The 23,333-nt window shown below is 35.4% G+C and overlaps 1 protein-coding gene across 1 annotated transcript in view; it reads right to left on the bottom strand.

Moving 5' to 3' along the window:
* MALRD1 (MAM and LDL receptor class A domain containing 1) overlaps positions 1-23,333 on the bottom strand; it is a 516,995-nt gene that overhangs the window by 467,569 nt on the left and 26,093 nt on the right. The window contains exons 3-6 of the mRNA XM_049777533.1: positions 19,932-20,072; positions 9,952-10,043; positions 9,708-9,869; positions 2,079-2,175 (exon numbers count right to left, since the gene is read on the bottom strand). Of these exons, the coding sequence (XP_049633490.1) occupies positions 2,079-2,175; positions 9,708-9,869; positions 9,952-10,043; positions 19,932-20,072 (492 nt within the window). The remainder of the gene's footprint in view (positions 1-2,078; positions 2,176-9,707; positions 9,870-9,951; positions 10,044-19,931; positions 20,073-23,333) is intronic.

Genomic DNA, 23,333 nt, shown 5'->3' with positions numbered 1-23,333 from the left:
ATGTTCCTGTAATCACGTTGACCCTTGTCCCCTGTTATTTCTCATCTGCCTTTCTCCCCTCCATTCTAATTTTTTCTTCTTCCGATTTCATCTCAAAAGCCATGTGCCTATAACATTCTTCAGAAGTACTGTCTTAAAAATTGTAGACTTTAATCTTTCCTATTGGACCACAATTTTTCCTTGTCTATCTGATTTTCTGATGCACTCACTGCCATGGCTGCTATCATTTTATTTCGATAGAGATTTTTTTAGAATTTTGAACTAGAATATAGAGCTTTTCTAAACACTTATTAAAAACTCTGGCATTTGTCTTCTGAATATTTATTATGGCCCATCATGCTGGCCTTTGTCCCAGTTTATAGATCAGGGCCAATTAGGGAAATGGCTTTAGTGCCGCAGGCCAAAGATGGAGAGAAAGTTCACATCTGCCATGAGAGCAGAGCCCCACAACAGATGAACTCTGCTCCCAAGAACAACTGCAGTTTGTGACTGTGTGCATTTGTAATGCTAAACTTCTACTGCCTCATCCTGCTTCTTCTAACCTTGGAAAGTCCAGAGCCAGCCACTTGCTGATTTCATGGCCTTTTTCTTGAGAGTGTGATTAGTTCTACCGCCAAATAAATAGGACTATTAAGGGCCGTGTTGTTTGTCAGAGCTCAATTTCCTTAGAAACTAGAAAACTGAGATGCATAAGGACCCTGCTGAAGTAACAGGGCCAGGGACTAGGCATCTCATTAAAAATCAATCACAAGTGTACTGCTCTGGGCCCAGCATGCCATACGGAATAACAGAAGAGAGAGGCAAAGGGGAGATTTGAATGACAGAACAGTAAGCAGCAGAGTCTCCCTTGCTGGAGTGAAAAATGTGTCCTATCCTATGCTGGTTTCCTGCTGGTAAATCTAATAAATGCTATCTTCTCCTACTGCAAAGGCATTGAAGTTTATTCTTCAATTATTTACTTCTAGGAATGAGAGCTTACATTTCTGTTCAGTTAGATTCTCGTTTTCATTTCATCTATATTTTAGTTTATCACCCTGAGATTGCTCACTTAAGAAATCCACAGCATTGATAAGGCAAAGATGAGAGAGAATGTTAGGTGTTTCAGTGTTAGGAGTTGCTGTCAGCTTCTAAAAGACCCCATCATAGTCTGATTGTCAGATATATACATGTGTGTTCTTGTTACCACAGCTGGAGAATCATTGGAAATTCCCCACACTGCTGATGACTTTCATGAAAATTTCTTCAGCTCTCTCGGAAAGAGCATTCCAACCAATGCTTCTGTTCTTGGGAATATTATTTATGAATATTTCCCTATCTCTGCACTAAATTAAAACTTGGATTTCCTTCTGAAGCAGCCATGTTTGGTCTGCTCTAACATTCTATACTATAATAAAATTGGAAAAGAAAAATTGAGATTTGGGTCAGAGATTTCCATTCAATATTAAATTGAAAATAATTTATTTGGAGATGAGCTTTTAAATAGTGTTGCTTGATTATTTTAACTAAATTCATTTTCCCATGGTCAAGTTCTAATTTTAACATGAAACATTTCTATTAAGAACAACAAGTATAAGAAATTAAATGTTACTCAGTTCATATAATCAAGAGGCTGGTGCAGAAAAATTTTTGAGATATGTGGTCTAACCATGCAATTTTTCCATCCAAGTGGAAAGTGAACCATAACTAATACCTCTCTGTATCAGTCTCTTTCAATGAAATAGCCAAACTTATAATCCAGGGAGGCATTTGAAGTCTATAAAGTTCAGTTTTGTACCACTTTCCTAGAAGTCACAGATTTCTCTTTTTAGGATTTACTTAACCAGTGTAAATATTGCCATAAGATTTCAAATATGAGAATAAATTATTTCCCTCCAATCTAGAACAAGAGGCAGAGCAAATTCACCCATCTTGACTCAGAGTAGATATCTAATCCCTTTATTGCAAGTATAAGAACAATAGAAGGTAGCCTACTCCACACATTATGCTAACATAAATAACAGATCAATGTCATAGCCACATTTAAATTGCATTGAATTTATTATATGCAAAAAGAATTGAAATGAAAAAGAAGTTCTTACCAACTGCAGGCAAGCAGCCTGGACTGAAGGATATATCATCAATAGCTATGACTTCATCCTGTTTATGAATTGAAGTCATTTCACCTTGAAAAACCACCTGCACATAAAAACACTAACATGAACAAGGAATGTCACGGTCACATTGAATTATAGAATAAAGTCTACAAATAAGTAAAACTCCATTTCCAGGAAGTAGTTGGAATGACTATCAGTTCCTACTTGAACAAAGACAGCTTACAATTTTGAAAAAAAGATAATGTACAGTCTATCTCCCATGCATAATAGACATTTTGTATCTCGGTAATGAAATGAATGTTACCAGATTCCTTCCCTATTATTACCTTTGTTTATGAGATTCAAAATTTATCTAGCTCAGACCCAGGATCTAGCCTGATCTCTGGTTCTTGACATTTTGTAACTATCCCTCATTTCCACCTTTGCTTTCCTAAGTTTTACTCATAGTCTTGTCTTGAGTATTACTGTTCTATCCTCCTGCTGTAGTTATCTAAGGAAAACAAAGGACATAATTGGCAATGGCTGTTCAGTGACTTATTGACTAGACTTATGACTGAATGTTTTACCATGATGTGAAGCCATTCCAAGTCTGCACCAAGAGGAAATACTCTGAGCTGCATTCTTATGTTCATTGTGGCACTGTTTACAGTAGCCAGATCTGGAAACAGCTCAAGTACCCAACAACACATGAATGGATAGAGAAATGTGGTACATCTATACAATAAAATACTACATAAATGTTAGGTGAAATGAAGTCAGGAAACTTGCTTGGATATGGATATTATGGACATCGTATTAAATAAGATGAGTCAGAGGGATAGATACACATAGAATGATTGCACTCATTTGCCAAATATAAAACATAGTATGGTAATAATACCCAAATACAATAAAGATGATGGCCAGGAGGACTAGCTCTTAGTAGGAGGCTTGTCACAAACAGCAGGGCCATGTTTTTAGGGAAGAGAAGTATAACTATGACAATGAGAGTTGTAAATAATCACTCTGTACAAGAACTGGGTACTGAAAAGAGATAAAGTTATATGTATGATACCCCACCTATAACAATATTGTAAACTATACTATATAAAAGTAAAAAAGAAAGAGACAGAGAAGAACAAGATGGTGTCTGCCTAGAGGAGGGCAGGAGGAAGGGCTGGGGGAGTTTTGTTGGCAAACTGGGGTCTTAGGTGGCAGAAAATATGTACTGGTGAAGAGTTTGGATATTGCATGACTGAAATTCAATCATGAACAACTTTATGACTATCAAACAGTGATTCAATAAAAAATTATTTTTTTATAAAAGAGGAAATATTCCAATATTTTAGAAATAGAAAATTAACTAGCTGGCAGGATATATTTCTGCACTTGATCCTCACATGTACAGAGTGTAACTTACACTCTGCTATTTATCTCAAGATGTGGATTTCACACCTGTCAGTCCCAGAAGAATCCATGATGGCATCTAGAAACAACTGCATGCCGACCTCGCTTTCCTTTCTGCCTTTTCTTTGCCTCTTCCTCTTTCTACCTAAATGATAACATATTAACTTGGGAAATAGTACACCAAGCTACCTATAAATTACAACCTATAGATTACAATAAGGATCAAAAAAAAAACTATGGAATCACAGTTCTTAGAACTATCACACCTCATTCCTTGAAGATTCTATGCAAATTTACTCATGGAGTTAGCTTGGATTTATCTGCTTTTATCTCTCTTTTATCTGGGTCAAAGCCTCTTTCAGTAAGGCTTCTTGTATTACCTTGTCTCTTTGTGATTTCTATTCAAAAATAAAAAAAAAACTCTTGAGTCAGTCACATAATGAATCTGAAAAAAAGTTGCAAGAAAAAAACTACCTAATTTCCTAATGATTCAGTAACATTCAATAACTTGGTGTGAAAATTGAGAGTATTATTCCACCCTCAAGATAAAAATACCATTTATGTTTGAAGTTAAATTCATGGACACACACATTCAACTTGAGTACACTGTTCTTCCTTGTTGACAATATAAATATTTTATTATTTCCAAAAGCCTTCACAGCTTTGAGAGGAATCATTGACCCAGAGACAGTAAACCCCAGAAAATCATTATGCAAAACAATCTTCTTGGTTCCTGTCCAACATGATGCACTAATAGATTTCCATTCACACCAGATGCTACCTACTGGTCTCTTAAAAATATGATTAATATCTACAACTTATTAAGCAAACTGTCAATATGTAGCTGTAAGAAAGTCATCTTTTCTTCTTGTCAAACTGAATAATTGAATGCCTACTTATGAACCAGATTGGAAAAGGCCTATCAAAGATTTTTTCTGTGGGAATGGTTTATAAAAGAATAGTATATAGCATAGAGATGAAAGTATATATTTGGAACCTCCACCTATTTGGTCTTCCTACTTAGGAGCAATAGGATTTTGGGAAAATTTACTTTAACAACTCTATGCCTCAGTTATAATAAGGCTTATGAATGGATAAATGAATTATTACATAAAAAACATTAACACTTGCTTCAGAATGACAACAAAGTATAAACTATTATAATACAGTTCTAAAACATTGAATCTATTATACTCTTTAGATATAATAATCTATTCTCACAGATTAATATTTTAACATTCTGTAAAATCTTTTTGCATAAGTAACTTCTCTAGTCCTTGCTGAGCTAAGCATACACCTTAAGTAGGCACATCTAAAGAGGAATGTAGAAATAAGTTAGCAAATCACTAATGTGTTCTTCTCTTTACAATTCTCCCCACTCCTCCAGTCCAAAACCTTTAATCCTTAGAGCACAAATGTAATGCTGGTTGAAGGAACACAAATTTCCACCTCAAATAATATTCTTGTTATCCCCTATCTCCATAGTCCACAGATATTTTTACTCAGGTGACAGGAAGTGGAAGGAAGGAAGGAAGGAAGGAAGGAAGGAAGGAAGGAAGGAAGGAAGGAAGGAAGGAAGGAAGGAAGGAAGGAAGGAAGGAAGGAAGGAAGGAAGGAAGGAAGGAAGGAAGGAAGGAAGGAAGGGAGGGAGGGAGGGAGGGAGGGAGGGAGGGAGGAAGGGAGGGAGAAAGGGAGGGAGAGAGGGAGAAAGGGAGGGAGAGAGGGAGAAAGGGAGGGAGAGAGGAAGGGAGGGAGAGAGGGAGGGAGGGAGGGGAGAGGGAGGGAGGGAGGGAGGAAGGGAGGGAGGGAGGGGAGAGGGAGGGAGGGAGGGAGGGGAGAGGGAGGGAGGGGAGAAGGAGGGAGGGGAGGAGGGAGGGAGGGAGGGGAGAAGGAGGGAGGGGAGAAGGAGGGAAAGGAAGGGAGGGAGGGAGGGAGGAAGAAGAGAGGAAAGAATGGAAGGAGGAAGAAGGGAGGGAGGGGAGAAGGAGGGAAAGGAAGGGAGGGAAGAAGGGAGGGAGGGAGGAAAAAAGAGGGAGAGAGGAAGGAAATTTTTTTTCTAATCTGTGGGCAAAATTTCTGCTGTACACTTTACCCGCTTTATTCTTTACCTCTATAAGCATTTGAAATAAAAGTAATTGCTTATACCTGTGATTTAAAAAAAATGTGATTACAACAAATAAGCATAGTATAATACATGATAGTATGTTACCCAGCCCAGCAGTACCCAAATATTTAATGAGCTGGGTACAATAGATTTTATTAAATCTGTTGAAGGTTAGATATGAGGATTTGAGTTTATTTCGTTCTTTGATATCTTATAAGTCCTTATAAATAAATCTTCTATAACTTATAACTTATAGCATGCTTTATTATGACAAAATATTTCCTGGCTTAGGGGAAAAGGAGGGTGAGAAAACCTTTTCAAGTGTCAGCGTTCATGTATAAGGTTTCACGTTTGATCTAACTTTGGTTTTAACTAGGCATGGAATTCAGCAACTATTCTATTCTGAATTGTCAGCTCTACTAAACTTAAGGATCAAGAAGGGTCACTAAGATAATATACCCAAATATATATATATAAGATATATACCCAAATGATATGTGTTATTAAGTGTTAGTGCTCTTAACACTTTCAACACCAACAGATACATCTTTGTGGATTATTCCTTGTTTCTGTCACCATATTTCCATGGAAAATAACATGCATTCATTCTTTTTGGAACAGGCCTTGAACTTCCTAAGTAAAGGGGACAAAACCCCAAGGAAAACCAGCCTCATGAGCTTTTTCAGGAGCCCACAAGAAAGAACAGATTTTCTTCATAGATAATAAATTCAGTAATCTTATATAAAGATTATATAAGTAAAGAATCTCTGAATATGAGGCACATAGTTAACATGTAATACAATTTAAATTTTAAATATTAATATATTTCTAAACAAAGAATGAATGGATTTGAAATTATTCAAAATCAGCATAGAAAGAAAATTAAAAACCAAACCAATAATACCTCTCAAGGAATGAGACAGCAGATATTGTCTGGAGACATTGATTACAAAATGCCCTCACAAAATAATTCTTTTGAAAATATTTTAGGAATCAGCAACTGGAGGCGGGAAGGATACTACCAGTCATGCTCAACTCTGCTCTAGAAAAACAGCAGTAAATGAGCTACTGCTCACTATTGACAGGACAGAACTAAAACAAACCTACAATCTTAAAGGATTGGGGCAGCCCCAGGATCCCAAGAGAGGCATATGGTCTCTGCGTTTCTACAAAGCTTTTAAGGTAGAAGCACTGTTTTTCCATTAGCAGTAAAAGTATTCTGGGGGAACAAATTATCACAATGCCATGTATCTGCTTTGGTTGAAGCCATTGCTACATTTTAAAGCACTCAAGTGAATACCTGGTTGCCTCAACTGCAGATGAATTGCCAGGAGATGATCTATTCTGGAGTTTTATAGTCCAAAGTTTAGCTATTGTATATATTTAATCATCAAAGTCCATGATTGTTAAATATGTACCTCTGGGGAACCAGCGGGAAGAAAAACAAGGCAGTTAGTTTTAGCCTCAAGAACTAACAGGTTCCGGCTCTGCCACAGTGGTCTGTTGAGAGACCTTGATCTGACCTAAGGGTAGAAGTTGCTAGATGTGCAAAGGTGCAAGGTACCATGAAGGTGGTTATGACTCTTTTGACTATTAGTTTTGTTTACTAGTTAGACAATATATGGGAATACGATAAATTATATAGAGGCAAGATTCCCAGTTCAGTCACTCAAATTTATTCATGCTTGCAAACAGAACAGGCGTCAGCAAGTTCAGCCTTTGGCAACTAGTCAATACAACTCAATCTTCTCAAAAGCACTCTTGGCTCTATTTTGTTATTGAGACTATACTGAGATCCAGAATTAATAAGAGGAGAAGTGTAAGAAATCAACTAGAATCTTTTCTAGGTGTTAATAACATCTTGACATCAACAACAAATTAAATGTATTATTAGTGTTAAAGATTCTTCTCTTTCTTTTTCTTTTTTTGAAGGAAGAGAACCAAATCTTGTGGTACTCTGAACTAACTTTTGGTGCTGATATCTGGGATCACTCCTGGCAGGTTTATGGGGCCATATATGATGGGAAGGATCAATCACAGGTCAAGCATGTGCAAGGTAAGCACTCTGCCCACTGTACAACTGCTCTGGCCCCAAGTGTTGGATATTCTTATTCTGCACATCAATGTCAACCACAGTCATGAACACATAGTGTCTTCCACACTTGTGAAAAATATGCAAATCATATATTAGTTAAGGGGCTGATAGTCAAATATATAAGAAAATCACACAACTCAATAGCAAATATATATACTGGTTTTCTAAAAATAGACAGAACTCAATAGAGTTTTTTCAAGTAAGGCATAAAAAATATCAACAGGTCCTAGAAAGGGTATTCAATATCAGTAAGAAATAGGGAGAGACAATTCAAAATCACAATGAGAAAGCACCTCACATCTATTAGAATGATTGAAACAAAAAGGCAAGAGTTAACAAGTTCTAATATGTCAGGCAGGGTTAGCTAAAGTCATGATTTAAGAAAATCAAAGAAGACTACAGAATTTTTAAAAAAAATAGTCTCTATTCATGGATTGGAAGTATTTACATTGTCAAAATAGCTATTCTACCCAATACAAATATTCCCATCAAAATCCTGATGACATCTTTAAAGGACTCATAAGAATTACAACCAAAATTCTTGTGATGTCACAAAACTCGCCCAAGTAACCAAATCTATTGCATTTTTCTGATTTTATATTATACTATAAAGCTATAGTAATTAAAACTATTTCGGTCTGGAATCCTGGCAGACTTTCAGGCTGATACTTTCAGAAATAGAATAAATAACTCAAAAATAAAATCTTAGCAGAGTAGATGAAGTAGAAAAAAGAATATCTACTCAACAAGTGAAAATGGGAAAACTGGATAGCCACATGCAAATATATAACAATGGATCTGTACTGCATACCATATGCAAAAGTTAACTCAAACTTGATGAAAGACCTACAGATTTGACACAAATTCAAGCATTAAGGAAAACATAAGAAAAACTCCCCAGGACATATGCTAATTATTTTAATCCACTGGGTTATAAAACAAAACCAAGAATAAATAAATAAAACTACACTAAACTAAAAAGATTTTTCATGTCAAAATAAACTTGATACACAAGGAAAAAAAGAAATAGCATGTTAAATAAAATCATAAAATATTTATTTTAACCCTAAAGTTAAATTAGTGGTTACCAAAAGGGAAGAGGAAATAAATGGAAGAATGAATTAAAATGGGTCCATTTTTCTGAATATAGAATTGGACTTCTAGAAGTGCATATTTAAAACTTAGAATGTGGGGCCGGGCGGTGGCGCTCGAGGTAAGGTGCCTGCCTTACCTGCGCTAGCCTAGGAGACAGACCGCGGTTCGATCCCCCGGCGTCCCATATGGTCCCCCAAGCCAGGAGCGACTTCTGAGCGCATAGCCAGGAGTAACCCCTGAGCGTCACCGGGTGTGGCCCAAAAACCAAAAAAAAAAAAAAAACTTAGAATGTTTCCTATTGCAAAACTGCTTCAATTAAAAATATTTCACAAGGGCAGAGCAGTGGTACAAGTGGTAAGGTATCTGCCTTACATGCACTAGCCTAGGATGGACTGTGGTTTGATCCCCTGGCATCCCATAGGGTCTCCCAAGCCAGGAGCGATTTCTGAGTGCATAGCCAGGAGTAACACCTGAGTGTCTCTGGGTGTGGCCGAAAAAAAAGATTTTTTTTTTCCCACAAATTAGGGCTGAAGCAATAACACAGCAGTAGGGTGTTTGTTTGCCTTGCACAAGGCCAACCTAGGACATATCCAGGTTTGATTCCTGTCATACCTTATGGTCCCCAAAGCCTGCCAGGAGTGATTTCTGAGTGCAGAGCCAGGCATAACCCCTGAGCTCTGCTGGGTATGGCTCAAAAACCAAAAATAAAAAAAAAATCACAAATTAAAAATAATGTTTTTCTATCTATTTTAAAAAAGGGTGACTGGACATCTCAATGTCCTGAGCTTGTTTCAGTCCTTGAAAGTCCTTGTAAATCATTCTGTTTTTGTTTTTTTATTAGTGACCATAGTTCTTTCACTTTTAATTCATCTGTTACTAAAATCTGTAACTTGTCATTTTTTCCATGAAACCTGATTAAAAACCCAAAACACACCTGAAATTTCTGGATGCTCTCAATGGTTAAAACAATCCTCTCCCACTGAGCCAAGGGCCCTGTTGGACTTTGCCATACTTGCTGGATGGGACCCCCATGCATGGTTTGGAGAGCTGCTGTTAATTTGCCACTCATTTTGTTAGAGAAGTAATAGAATATGACCTGTAAAATTTAATAATCAACAATTATAATAAGGAATTTTGCAAATGTAAAGAATCTTGAAAATGCTAAAAACTTTAAATACCTGGCAAGCATGCTGGTGACTTGTGGGAAGAAAAATTCTGCTTCTTAAACTTGAAGTAGAATTGATTTGGGGGACAAGTGAAAGGAAGTAGGCTGTTAAAAGCAAGAGTGAGTGTGTTAGAATCAGAGTCATTCCTAGTAAATTTACTTAAGACACCAAGCATATTTCCTTCTGAAAAGTTTGTCTTAAAATTCAGATTTGACACATTAAACAATTAATTAATAGAGTAGTATTTGCAATAAGGTCAGCAAAAGACTCAAATTCTTTAAATAACAAAGCATAACATTTTATATAGTATAGTTAAGTTATATATTAAGATACTTTAAATTGGGGCTGATGAGGTGGCGCTAGAGGTAAGGTGTCTGCCTTGCAAGCACTAGCCAAGGAAGGACTGCGGTTCGATCCCCCAGCATCCTATATGGTTCCCCAAGCCAGGGGCAATTTCTAAGCATTTAGCCAGGAGTAACCCCTGAGCATCAAACAGGTGTGGCCCCAAAAACCAAAAAAAAAAAAAAAAAAAAGATACTTTAAATTATTCTGTATGTTACCAAAAATTTAAATAAAAATTCATCTTTAGCATAGTTTTAGAACCAGAAATAAGTTGAGAAACATCGACATTTGCTTTAGTGATAACCACTCATCTCATGAACATTGTAAATGAGATAGCTTGAAGAGCAGAACATAACCTCGATTATGCGAGACCCCGTCTTTGATCCCCAGCACTGGTCAAGCCCAAACACTGCTGGATGTGGTTCTGGCATCCCCCAAGCTGTTCCAGTTGAAGCACTGAAGCATCAAGCCTGAACTTCTAAATGGAGTATTAGTAAGAGCCCTGCTCCTAGGAAGTACTTGGAAATCCCTTCACCGTTATCACCAAAAATTAAAAATAAAGTTCTCAAAATGTACTCAACTGTAGTTCCTGTTTTGTACCTTTAGTTCCAACTTTGTGTCAAGATCAAATTTTTGAAAGAAAAATTGCACACTCAACTTTATTCCAGTCAGTCACTATAGTATAAGTATAGAATTTTTCCTTTTTTCTTTTTCCTCTTTTTATTTTGATTTTTGGCCACAACTGGCAGTACTCAGAATTTACTCCTGGCTCTGCACTCCAGAATAACTCCTATAAGACTTGAGGGACCATCTGAGATGCAGTGGCTTAAACTGGAAATGGTCATGCGTAAGACAAATGTCTTACTCACAGGACTATCTCTCCAGGACTATATTCTCCATATAGAAAATTTTTAATTCATAGATTAAGTTTCTTGGACAGAAATTTCATAATAAAGGGAGTTTATGTTTTCTAAAGGACTGGTCAATGTGCCCATCATTGAAGAAGCAAATAACAGCAGTATAACTGTTCTTCCCCAACTGATACCATCTACCACCATGACAGGAAACTTAAATAGTTGATAATGAAGGTTACCCAATGTTCTCCCTACTCAAGACACATGGATTTCTAATAAAAGACAAACCCATTAATATACATCCCTCAAGCACCCACACATACACAGTGATTATAAGGGTCCTATTTCTCTTATTAATTATGGCATGATCTTCATTTAGATTCATTTATTCATATATATATATTCATTAATTCATATATTTCATTAATTCATATAATTCATATATTCATTAATATAAAACTTCCATATATAAAATTATCATTATATCCCTGCCTCTGCAGAAGCAGCATAACATAACTTTAAAACATATGTAACATATTCTCCTAATAAAGTATTTATTACTAAATTGACTAAATAAGTCCAAATAGTCTTGGATTCATTCATAACTCTAAATATGTCTACCAAAGAGCTTTCAAGAATTTTTTCCTCAGTTGTTAGGTGAATGTTAGAGTAAAATTCCAACCAAGTTGATGACCAGAAAAGAAGTATATTTTAAAAAATGACAACCATAGAACCATGCATCAAGTTTTGAAGCCTAAACCAAATAACTTTGGCAGCAAATTCAATTCCACTAACATTGAACCTCAGGAAAGATAAGATGGAAGTTGCAATCTTACATTTCTCAACTATTGATAGGCACCCTTGCTTTTCCCTTTTTTTCCAGTTCTAAATGATTAATGGGAATAAAACTGAGGCTATAAAATATAAAGCCTATTATCTACTATATAAAGCCCAACTGGCTTGAAGGAACTAAATAATATTGACTATTTTAGCAGTGCAATACTATCCATTCTTTTAAGAATATTTCCAACACAAAATATCAGGCAGCAGAAATGGATCGTCATGGCATGGTTGAAGGCCTCAAGCAAAGGTTAAAATGTCAAAACTTTTGGAAGTGGAAAAGTGTGTTTATCTATGATAGAAATATGGGTCCATTTCGAGAATGGAAAGGGGAAAATAATATTGAATACAAACTTCAAGTTAATTATTTCAATTTTTACTAAGTGCTGTTTTCATTGAAATTGATTTATTGCAAAAATATTCATTAAATTAACAAATCTAATACCAACCATCACATATATATTGATTCTGTATCTCTTTAAATAAAAATCTCTTCTATTTGCTAGCCACTTGTAAAGACCTAACACATCAATCCACTTCAGTAATAGTGGCCTTAGTTATGTAGAGGTGATCAAGAAACATACAATAAACATGAAAGTATAATTAATAAAAATGCCAAAATAAAGATCTCTGATTTTTTTTCTTCACATGAGCCATGGAAAGTGGAGCAAAAAAAAATGATTATAGCAAGGTTTAGGGACAATTGAAGAGATTTTACTCAAGAAATGATGTCTCGGTTAAAATATCTAATTTAAAAAAATCTTTAAAAAATAGAATTAACTTAAATGTTAAGTTGCCCCAATCTCATTGTCCACTCTCCAGATCAATATTAACATTGAAAAATAGCTGCCTATATTTCAAGGTAGCCATAGAAAAAGGCAGAATAGAGGTAGAGCTTTACCAAACCTCCTTTCAATTGACATCATTTGACACATCTCAAGTTTTTTGAGTGGCTTCACTTACAAGTATGTCTTAAAGTGATCAAGTTAACAAGGGGCAATGAAGAGGACCTTCACAGTAGGAATTTGTTGAAAATAAATTACTGGACTGAAATGAACTTTACAAGAGTAATAGAGATTGTATGGTCAAATGATTACCTTGCAGAGAGTCAATGGATCAATCCCCAGCATCTCATATGGTTCCTTGAACACTGTCAAGAGTGACCCCTCTGCTCAGAGCCAGAAGTAAGCTCTAAGTTCAGCTAGTTATGGCCCAAATCAAAAACAACAATACAAAAAACTTTGCCCACCCAAAAATAAGTTAATATCACAATCACCTACAGCTCAGTGAGGGATAACAATAGATTATCAAAAAATGTTAAAGGAAAGCCTGGGCATTGAAATACTCCCATGAAGTTCTTGAAATGCTGAAAACATTCTTGCCAATATAGACAGGCATGTGTATACATGTTTATCCTCTAGGAAGTGCTGGAAAGGTCCCTACTCTTGTATCTCTGGCAAACTTTAAGGTGATATGAAAGAGGAAGATGAAGATTGAGACATAGCTGTGAAGTGCCTGAGTAAACTTCACAGATATACCCCAATAGGCACAAAAACCTTCAACAGACACTTGGATATGTTTGGTACCAAACTGTTAAGAAACTTTCTCCAGTTGGAGGCTGACCATAAAGATAATCAAGTGAGAAATCAACTGCCCACATATAAAGAGAAAGGAGTGTACAAAATGTTTTCTCTTAATTCTCTTGACATTATGACCAATAGCAATGACAACAATTTCAAAAAGGACAGTTATTCCCACATTACAACTTCATTTTATTAAAATTCACTTGATTCCACTTTGTAGATTCTGAGTTTTTCCTACTTGGGGATTTTGGAAAACTTGCTTCAAGCAAGTTTTAACTATACCATTTTCCCACTAACACTCGTTCAGTTTGTGTCTCAATGTCACATTTAATAAAGCTATGTACTTTGCTAGACATATGTTATTGCAAGGTTAATACAACTCATTTTCATGCAAACATAATTTTTATCTGCAATGGGAAACTAAAAGTTTTGTATGACTAGCTTTATTGTAATACTTGATTTACTGCAGTGGTTTGGAACTGAATTTACAAATCTCTAAGGCATGTTATGTGTACTGTTTTCCATATGATGTAGGAGAAGTTGAAATAAGTGCAAAAAAACAAGACAATATTAATACAGATGAGATTCATACATGCCCATACAGAGAAAGATGACAAGCAACAAGATTTTCAGAGATTGCTTAGACATTAGATTTACTAGACAAAGATTTTAATTATGCTATTTTAAATATCTCAAAATGCTAAGGAAACCAAGTTGAAAGAACTAGACACCATAAAAATATATAAAAATATTGATTTTCATAAAGAGAAATTCTGAAGAATAATTACTCAATAAAAGGGGTTGCCACGGTTGATAAGAATCAAAATAATAATTAATGTTTGTAGGCACACAATATATAGACATGTAACTTGTAATAAAAGTTTAACATTTAGAATGGTGCTATATAAATAAAAATTTTATTTACTATTCAATTAAAATACAATTTATATAATTCATAATGCTATAAATTGTGATTTTAATGAAATTGGTGTCAAAGAACAATTGGGAATCTAGGTACCTAGCCTTCAAATTTAGATGCCTCCACTCTCACACCCCACAAGACACACTGACCCAGTTTTAAAAAAAGTTTTATTTATTCTGAAAGTTCAGCACAAGCATGAATGGAGAATGGAGAAATTTTTACAACTATGTTTCCCTCAAGCAGTTTTTTAAAATGTTGTTGCTCTAACAAATTACCACACTTAGTGGCATGACACGACACAAATTTATCAATTCTGAGTTGCTACAGCTCAGACATCAAGGCTTAGTGACTTCTTTGCTTGAGAGGCTCAAAAAGTGAAATGGGACTGGTTGACTAAGTTCATCTCCGTATGCTTGGGAAGTAAGATGCTTTTAAAGGTCATTGAGATTGTTGACTGAAATTGAGAAAAGGAAATCTTATAAGTGACACCCTTAGAATTCTGTCACCATTAAATAGACCTCAATTTGATTCTCTCATGAAACTTATTACATTTTAAGACTTTGTTGACCAAAGTCTATGGAACCTGAAGTAGTTTAGTCCCTATAAATTATTCCTTGACTAATTCAATTGTAGGACATATTGAATCAGTGCTACTACTCATTACAGTTGCCAGACTTCATTTATAGAGAAGTGAATTCTGCTGGGTCCTTTCCAATCTCTTTAATGGGTAAAATTCCCTGCCCACTCCATTTGGCAGGCTCTCATTCTATCGAACTTTTAGTCATAGTTCAAATGATACATTCTTTGAAATTTAGATCATCTTTATTTTCATTTTATTTCATGATTTTTATTGAGTATAGATATTTTTATTTGTGGAAGACTTAATCTGAAGAAAATAAAGCCAATATAAATTTGACAAACTCTCATCAGTATGTGAAGATAAAATTTCCTGCTAAAAGGAAAGCAAATGATAGGAAGCGTTTTCTATATTTTCGCAGGTTAATTATAGCATGTATTTTTAGCTCTAATCAGTGGAATATTATTTATCTAAAGATATTTAACAGCTTGGTTAGTTATGTAAACAAGTTTCACTGATGTAGCTTCAGTTCATTTAAACAGTAATCATCTAAGTTGTCAACTATGTTTCCCTGACTGGTGTATGTAAATTTAAAATAAAATACATAATAAAGATGTAGCATATCATCCAATAAAAGTAAGCATCAAGCTTTTGAACTGGAACAACAGTATAGCAGGTAAGAAGCATGCCTTGCATAAAAATAGCCTGGCTGGTTCACCATAACCATCCATAGATGGTTCCCTGAGCCCCACCAAGAGCGATCCCTGCGGTAAGAACTAGGAGTAAAATCTAAGCCCTACTAGAATTCTTCAAAAATACAACTTTAGGCCAATAAACCATTAAATACCATATATGTATGTCCTTGAACATTTTTATTCTACTCTTCAGACACAGTCAACATCTATCAAAGTGTCTCATTTCTACTGCCTCATTGGACAGTATCAGTAAAAGGACTGTCAACTGTAAAAAAATAGTTTAGACAGAAGGGGGGAAAGATAGTACTGATGAGCAAAGTAATCAGAGGTGACACCATTCTTGATGCCTCTAGCTCTACCCAGATGCTCTATCACTGTCTGGCCACAATATAAAGAACTGTTTGTTAGGTGGTTCTCTCGCACTGAAATATCTCCACAGTATTTCATACTGTCAAAGGCAAAATGTGTTCCTTTGTGATTTTTTTAAATATCATGTTTAAAATATCAGGGTTTTTTTTAATATATGAACTTTGTATTGTTCCTGTTGCTAGGGTCTGGAGAAGGAATAGGGAATTAGTGTGAGGGGGTTTTATAATTGTTGTTTTGTTCATGGTGCCGGGGACAAAATCTAGGGCTCTATGCATGCAAGACATGCACTCTACAATTAAACTGTGTACCCTGCTCAATGAATGTTATTGAACATTAGGAGATAGCAAACTACAATCCATAGACAAATTCCACCCACTACTTTATTTTGTATTGCAATGAGCTAAGGTTTTTTTCATGTTTAAATAGTTTTTAAGAAAAAATATGAATAATATTTTATGGTGCAAAATAATGTAAATTCCAGTGTCTATAATTTATAGCACAGCATACCTCACTGTTATGTATTGCTCAACTATGACTTGCACAGTTGAGTAGTTTGAACCAAAGTCAAATATTTTACTATCTAGCCCTTTAAATATTTATTTGTTTGTTTGTTTTTGAATTTGGAGCCACACCACCTTTAAATAAAATAAAACATGCTTATCTATAGAAAAATAAGTTAATTTTAAGTTTTCAGATAAACAACATAGATGTCCCCAATAATGTTTGCAAAATATATGCACTCTTATAAACCTTATTCTTTTTGTTGGTTTGTTTTTGTTTTTTGGGGGGTTTGACCCAGTGATGCTCAATGATTACTCCTGGTTTTGCACTCAGAAATCACTCCTGGCTTGGGGGACCATATGGGACGTCAGAGGATAAAATTATGGTCTATCATACATTAGCTCATGCAAGACAAATGCCCTACGACTTGCACCACCACTCTGGTCCCTGTATACCTTATTCTTGTCACTTCATGTGCTTTAAAATATGCACAGGAAACTCAGAATGTTGAAAGGTTTTAAGAGATTTTATGCTCAGGGATCACTACTGCACAGTTCAGTGGTCCATAAGTGGTGTTGGGGATCAAACCTAGATTAGTTGCATGTAAACAAGCACAAAGGTGTGAGGTCAATGATTCCATTAATAAATTGTAAGTTATTTGAGGGAAAAATTTGGTTTCTTGTTCACCATTACATCTACATGTCTTCAAAATATATGTGCAGCACCATCTATAAAAGCTTGATTTAATGAATAGGAATGCAAACTTCTTTTTACCATTTTTGATCATTTGTAGGTCTTTCTTAACAAAATAGTCATACTCACTAGACAAATAATACAGCCATCTATGAAGGCTGGAGTATGATTTTTAATGCCCATCATATGAATTGCGTAGAGCACTTTAAAATTTTTGGATACTTTAGAAAAAAAGAACAAAGAAAGAAAAACCCCAGGAGGAATACAATTCTTATATTTTGGGTTTATTTGGGGGCACACCCAGTGATGCTCAAGGGTTACTCCTGGCTAGGTGCTCAGAAATCGCCCCGGCATGGGGACCATATGGGATCCAAAGTCTGAAATAGAAACTGGGGGTAAAAGATGCCAGCAAGGAACTTTCTTGACATTTGACTAGAGCCACAGCTGGGGTGGGTGGGTGAAGCACTGAGAAAAATGCAGCTATTTCTTGGGTTGCAGAAACAGAGAAGGGAGATCAGGACAGCCAGGTCCACCATAGATCAAGGAAAGAACTCTCAAAGAAAAAGAGCCAAAATCAGGGATAACCTGTGTTCTGTGGAAGAGCAGTTATGAGCATTCATCAAGCACTAAAATAAAACAAATCACCAATACTTTCCAGAGGAATACAGCAAATTCAGAGCATCAGCAATGATAATATGCACAATGTCAAGAATATCATCCAGAACTATTTGACAAAGATTTAGGGAAATAGGACCATATTATGTGAAAAGACAATGACAGTAGACAATTATAAAATGAAACAGGCAAAGATTTTAAAACTATGATTACAGTTATGCCCAATGAGGTCAAGAAAATGTGTTTCTAAAAAAAAAAAAAGATAAGAATCTTAGTAAATAAATTAAGAATAAAAGAAGTGGGTGGGAAATAGCATCTGGACCATAGTGGAAGGTCCTTTTGGGCACTTCAGTTGAGGGGGGAGAGAAGGATACAGTGACTCTATATCAAAATCAAAATGCTAATACTATTATAACCATACAACAATTGAAAAAAAACAGATTAAAATATTTTATATTTGAATTTTTTAAATAATATATTTGACAATATAAAAAAATAGGATGGCCAGAGCAACAGTATGCAGATAATGCATTTACACTGCATATGGCCAACTGGGGTTCAATCCTCAGTACCCCATTTGGTCCCCATGAATACCACAAGGAGAGATCAGAGTATGAAGCCAGAAGTCTTTCTGGATAACTAACTCTGGGTTGTGACCCAAAAAAGAAAAAAAAAATAACAAAGGAAATAATCACATAACTTGAATATAAAATTTGTATCATACTTTTGACAAGTTTTACTACCAACACCTCATTTAACTCCTAAATTAATTATCCTACAAACTAGGCATCATTATCACACAATGCAGAATCTCCATCAAAGTGGATAAAATAAAAGTTTTAGTAAGTTGTTCAAAGGGCCAGACCAACAGCACAGCAGTAGGGCATTTGCCTTGCACATTGCTGACCCGGGACAGACCCCAATTAAATCCCCAGCATTGCATATGGTCCTCGAAGCCTGCCAGGAGCGATTTCTGAGTGCAGAGTCAGGAATAATTCCTGAGTCCCACAGGGGATTTTTGGGTGTGGCCCAAAAACAAACAAACAAATAAAACAAAACAAACAAACAAAAAAGAATAAGCAAGTTGTTCAAGATTGTACTGCTTGAATGTCACAAAATTAGGAAATGAATCTACATGGGTAGCATTCATACAAGTATTTTTAAACAACTGATATCACAAACTTGAATGTCTACTTGCATTACATTGTTTCTAGGAGGAGCTGGAGAGATAGTACAGAGAGTCGAATGCTTGTGACACCACCAGGAATAATTCCTGAGTGCAAAGTCAGGAGTAATACCTGAGCATCACAAAGTGTGGTGCAAAAACAAAAAAAGTATTTTACATTATTTCTAGACAAATACTCCTATTGGACATTTAATTGCATTTATACTGACAACAGCATCACTTGGTGTCACCTGCCTACAATTCTTTATGCTAGGCAATGCCCTTTATTATATATTATATAAAGCTATCAGGTGAGGACCAGCCTGAAGTTGACATTTTTTTCATTAAAATATCTTCATCATTTTGCACAAAATGCTGAATTAATAAAGTTACTAGCTAATGAATAAGAAAAAGAATAATTATGTCTGATTCCAGAGTCATCCACCAAGTCAGTACAACCTCCTATCAAAGCATTCCCCAGGGAAAAACAGTGCTATGCACAGAGCTGAACTCCATCTAGCCAAAAGCAGAGAATTAAATTAATCACACTGTGTTATTATTCTGTTTGCATTTTACACATTCTAGAAAGAGTCAAAGTAGCTGGAAAATCTAAGTAATTTTCAAGATCAACTTTCAGGATGTACAAACCCAATTATAGGACCCAATGGATATTTAAGAGTCATACGTATATGGAATGTTTAAAGAATGCATAAAATTCGATATTATAACTGCTAATATGTAAGCAGCCAGGATTACACTGCTTAATCAACCACTTGACAGAGAGAGCAAAAAGGAGTGAAGGGAAAAGAAGAAAAATGTTATTTCAAAGCATTTACCAGACACATCACCATTGTGATCATAAAATGGAGCTGATAGGTGACTCATCCCATTCTGCTTTTTCCATCCAAGTTGAAGATTCGGCTCTTGTGTCAGACTACAGAGCCCATCCTCAAAATCACATCTTTCTTTATTCCAGCCTAATGAGAAAAAAAATAGAAATAAATCAGTGCACACAGCCCTTTTTTAAACTGCTTGAGAAACAAGATAATAGATAGTAGAAAGTGAAAGCCTAGCAACAAGTAACAAATATAATTATCAGCATAAGGATTATTTTCCACATTTTAAATCTGTCTTATTAATGCAAAGATTTTTTTTTTTGCACATGGCATTCTCATAAATTACCACACACAAAACGGAATGCTCAAGCAGAAAGAACGCTGCCAGAGGTCAGTAGGCTGAGGACCTAATTTTAACTTTCTCTCTGAATAACTAGCCTTAGCCAAACTACTCAACCAAGCAAACCCCTTTTCTTCACTTGTTGGATTAAAATATTGACAACCTGGGGTGTCTCTCAAAAGAGACTCTCAAGCCATAATGGACATAAAAATACTTTCCAACCAATAGGCCCCATAACGAATGAAGATGTTTCTATAAACTTACAACTTCAACTCAGCATCTACATCCCCCCCTTTGTATCTTAGAGAAATAACTACACTGAGAACTATCATAACAATGTGAATGAATGAGGGATGTGGAAAGCCTGTCTAGAGTACAAGTGGGGTATGGTGGGGAGGAGGGAGATTTGGGGCATTGGTGGTGGGAACATTGCACCGGTGAAGGGAGGTGTTCTTTACATGACTGAAATCCAACTATAATCATATATGTAATCAAGGTGTTTAAATAAAGATCTTTATATTAAAAAAAATAAAACACGTTAAAAAAAAAGAAATTCAAGTTTGGGTGAATCCAATCAGAGGCCCCTTTAACTGAACACCACTGGAATTAGGCAGCACACCTCACTTAAATCTTTGTTTTCTCAAAATTCTTAGTCCTTTAATCTCAATTATGTCATTTCCTGGCTCTTTTCCTATTTTCTTTTTTTTTTCTTATTTCCTCCTGGGAATAAGTGATCTGAGAGACTTGGGGAAAGCATAAGGATTTTTGCACTTGGCTGATCACAATAGCCACCCAGGTAGAGCTTGAAAAACATCTGCAAATAGCTCCCTTTCCAAACAGACAATTCCTCCTGTTATCTCTACAATGGATCATGGTCCCTGGGTAGTCCTTAGCTGTGGAAGAGATTTTCCTCTGACAAGTTTGTTCTTGCTCTGACTGGCTGTATTTGCCATAAATGGGTGTAATCTGTAGGTTAATAGACTGGTTTGACAAACCAGTCACAATAGCAAAACTTTTACTTTACCACATTTTGGACAAAATTATACTTAATAATACATTGAGATGATGATGAGAACTGTGAGTTGATTTACAAATGTCTTTTTAAACTAATTTTGGTCTTTTTTTTTTAATTTGTCTCCTACATTGCTTTATTTTAAAGACTTTATTTTTCTTTTGTATGCTGTAATAAAAAAAGGAATCTTAATAGCTACTATTTATTTAGTTCTGTTTTGCACTAGGCATTTGACTTGCAATTGTTAATTTCTTATAACATTACAAAGAAGAAATATTCCATTTCTTCCAGACATTCTGCAAAAATGGCTAGGGAGTACTGGGCTCAACACTGAAATCTCAATTATTTTTACTTCAAACCTTCTGAGCTTTTAGAGTTGTTTAAAGCTTGATTCATCAGCCCTTAGCCTATTTTCATCAAAGACCTGGAATATGAGTCTTTCTACTATGCCAGAGGAGACCCGTATTTCCAGGCAGAGTTGAGGGTGCACTATCCAAAAGCTAAGACATTTAGCATCTAAAATGCATGCCATGATTAAATTTACAATCGCCTCTAATTGTCTCTGAACTATTTAGAAGAGCAAAACATTCTATTACTTTATGAACTGTTGTATATGAAAATATTTCCGAAAGATGATTCTTTTCCTATTGTCCCACCTTGACCTTCCAGATGGGGTGCGCTGTTGAGAGCCGAATAAATAGTTTGGGAGCGAGGTAGGTGTTCAGGGTCTTTGGCCAGAGTTGGCTGGTAGGCTCTAGGTGTGTTGTGGAGTTAGCAGCAGGCTGACAAAGGACCCTCTTCGCCCAACCTTTTACCCCTTAACCCTCCTGTTTGTGTGGATTATTTGCTGCGGATAAATATTACCAAGATCTTCCCCCCAAAAGGGGACAAGGGATGGGAATCAATTTCTCATTCTGGGAGCTCTTTGCGGATACACAAACAACCAATAAAGGAGTAAACAGAACCCAACAAATGGGGCAACAATGAACCTCTAGTGATCCAGAGAATCTGGCTGAATAAAAATATGAAACAAAGAATAATGTTATTTGTGTATATGCATGCATGCATGTAATTTGATTATTGCCAATATATGTGTATATATCTGTATGTCTCCATTCTACATCTTTCTTCAATTTCCAGCGATTTGACAATAATGTGTTTGTCATTTTCAAATATTGTAAACTCTTTTATCAACATATTTTAACAACTATTATATATGGTATATGCATATATTATATATATATCTGTTCTCACATAAAGGCCAAGCATATTCTCGGTACCAAGATTTGACTATGCAGTACAATTCTTAGTTGACATCTGTTTGCAAGTTCTTTGTTCATTTTAATATGCAGGGATAATGATTATGATTTCTAGAAGCATTAGAAGTAGAAAATCAGTGAAATAAAACTCTTTACCCTGAACAGTCTCAACAGGAGTTCTTTTTGTTATAAAATGACTCTAATGGCATACATTTCAACTAATTCTTATTAAAAAAGCAATCATGAACGTCTAATAACTGCTGAACTATTCAAAAGTGCAAAGCTTTTTCCTAAGTATTCATTTCTCCAAATGGGGAATTAGACACTTCAAGCCACCTAAACCCTTTTTTTCTTGAATTGTGACCATTTTGCTTAATTCCATATACTTCTAGCCTATATAAAAGGTTTTATACTAAAATCTGCCTCTACATTCATTTCTGCCAGACCACCATTACTTTCTGTTGTGGACACGATAGGAAATAGTGAGGACTGACATAGGACTTAACCATTCACTTTCCTGAGCTTCTTGACCTTGTATAACATTATTTTCTTAAAATTTTTCTAATCTCAAAGAAAAGGAATTGCTGCGTTCAAAGCCATACTTTAGGTAAACAGATACAATTATGTATTCATTTCCAATTTAAATGCCTTTCATTTCTTTTCTCTATATAATTACTCTGGCTAGAACTTTTAGTACTTTGCCAATATAAGTAAATGAAAGAGGATATTCTAATCTTATTCCTTATTATATAGAAAAGAATATTTGGATTTTCATCATTAATGTGATATCA

This window comes from Suncus etruscus, chromosome 7, assembly GCF_024139225.1.
Source record: "Suncus etruscus isolate mSunEtr1 chromosome 7, mSunEtr1.pri.cur, whole genome shotgun sequence".
NCBI lineage: Eukaryota > Metazoa > Chordata > Mammalia > Eulipotyphla > Soricidae > Suncus > Suncus etruscus.
Note: the sequence above shows the minus strand (reverse complement) of the source record. Positions and strands in the feature narration are given on the sequence as shown.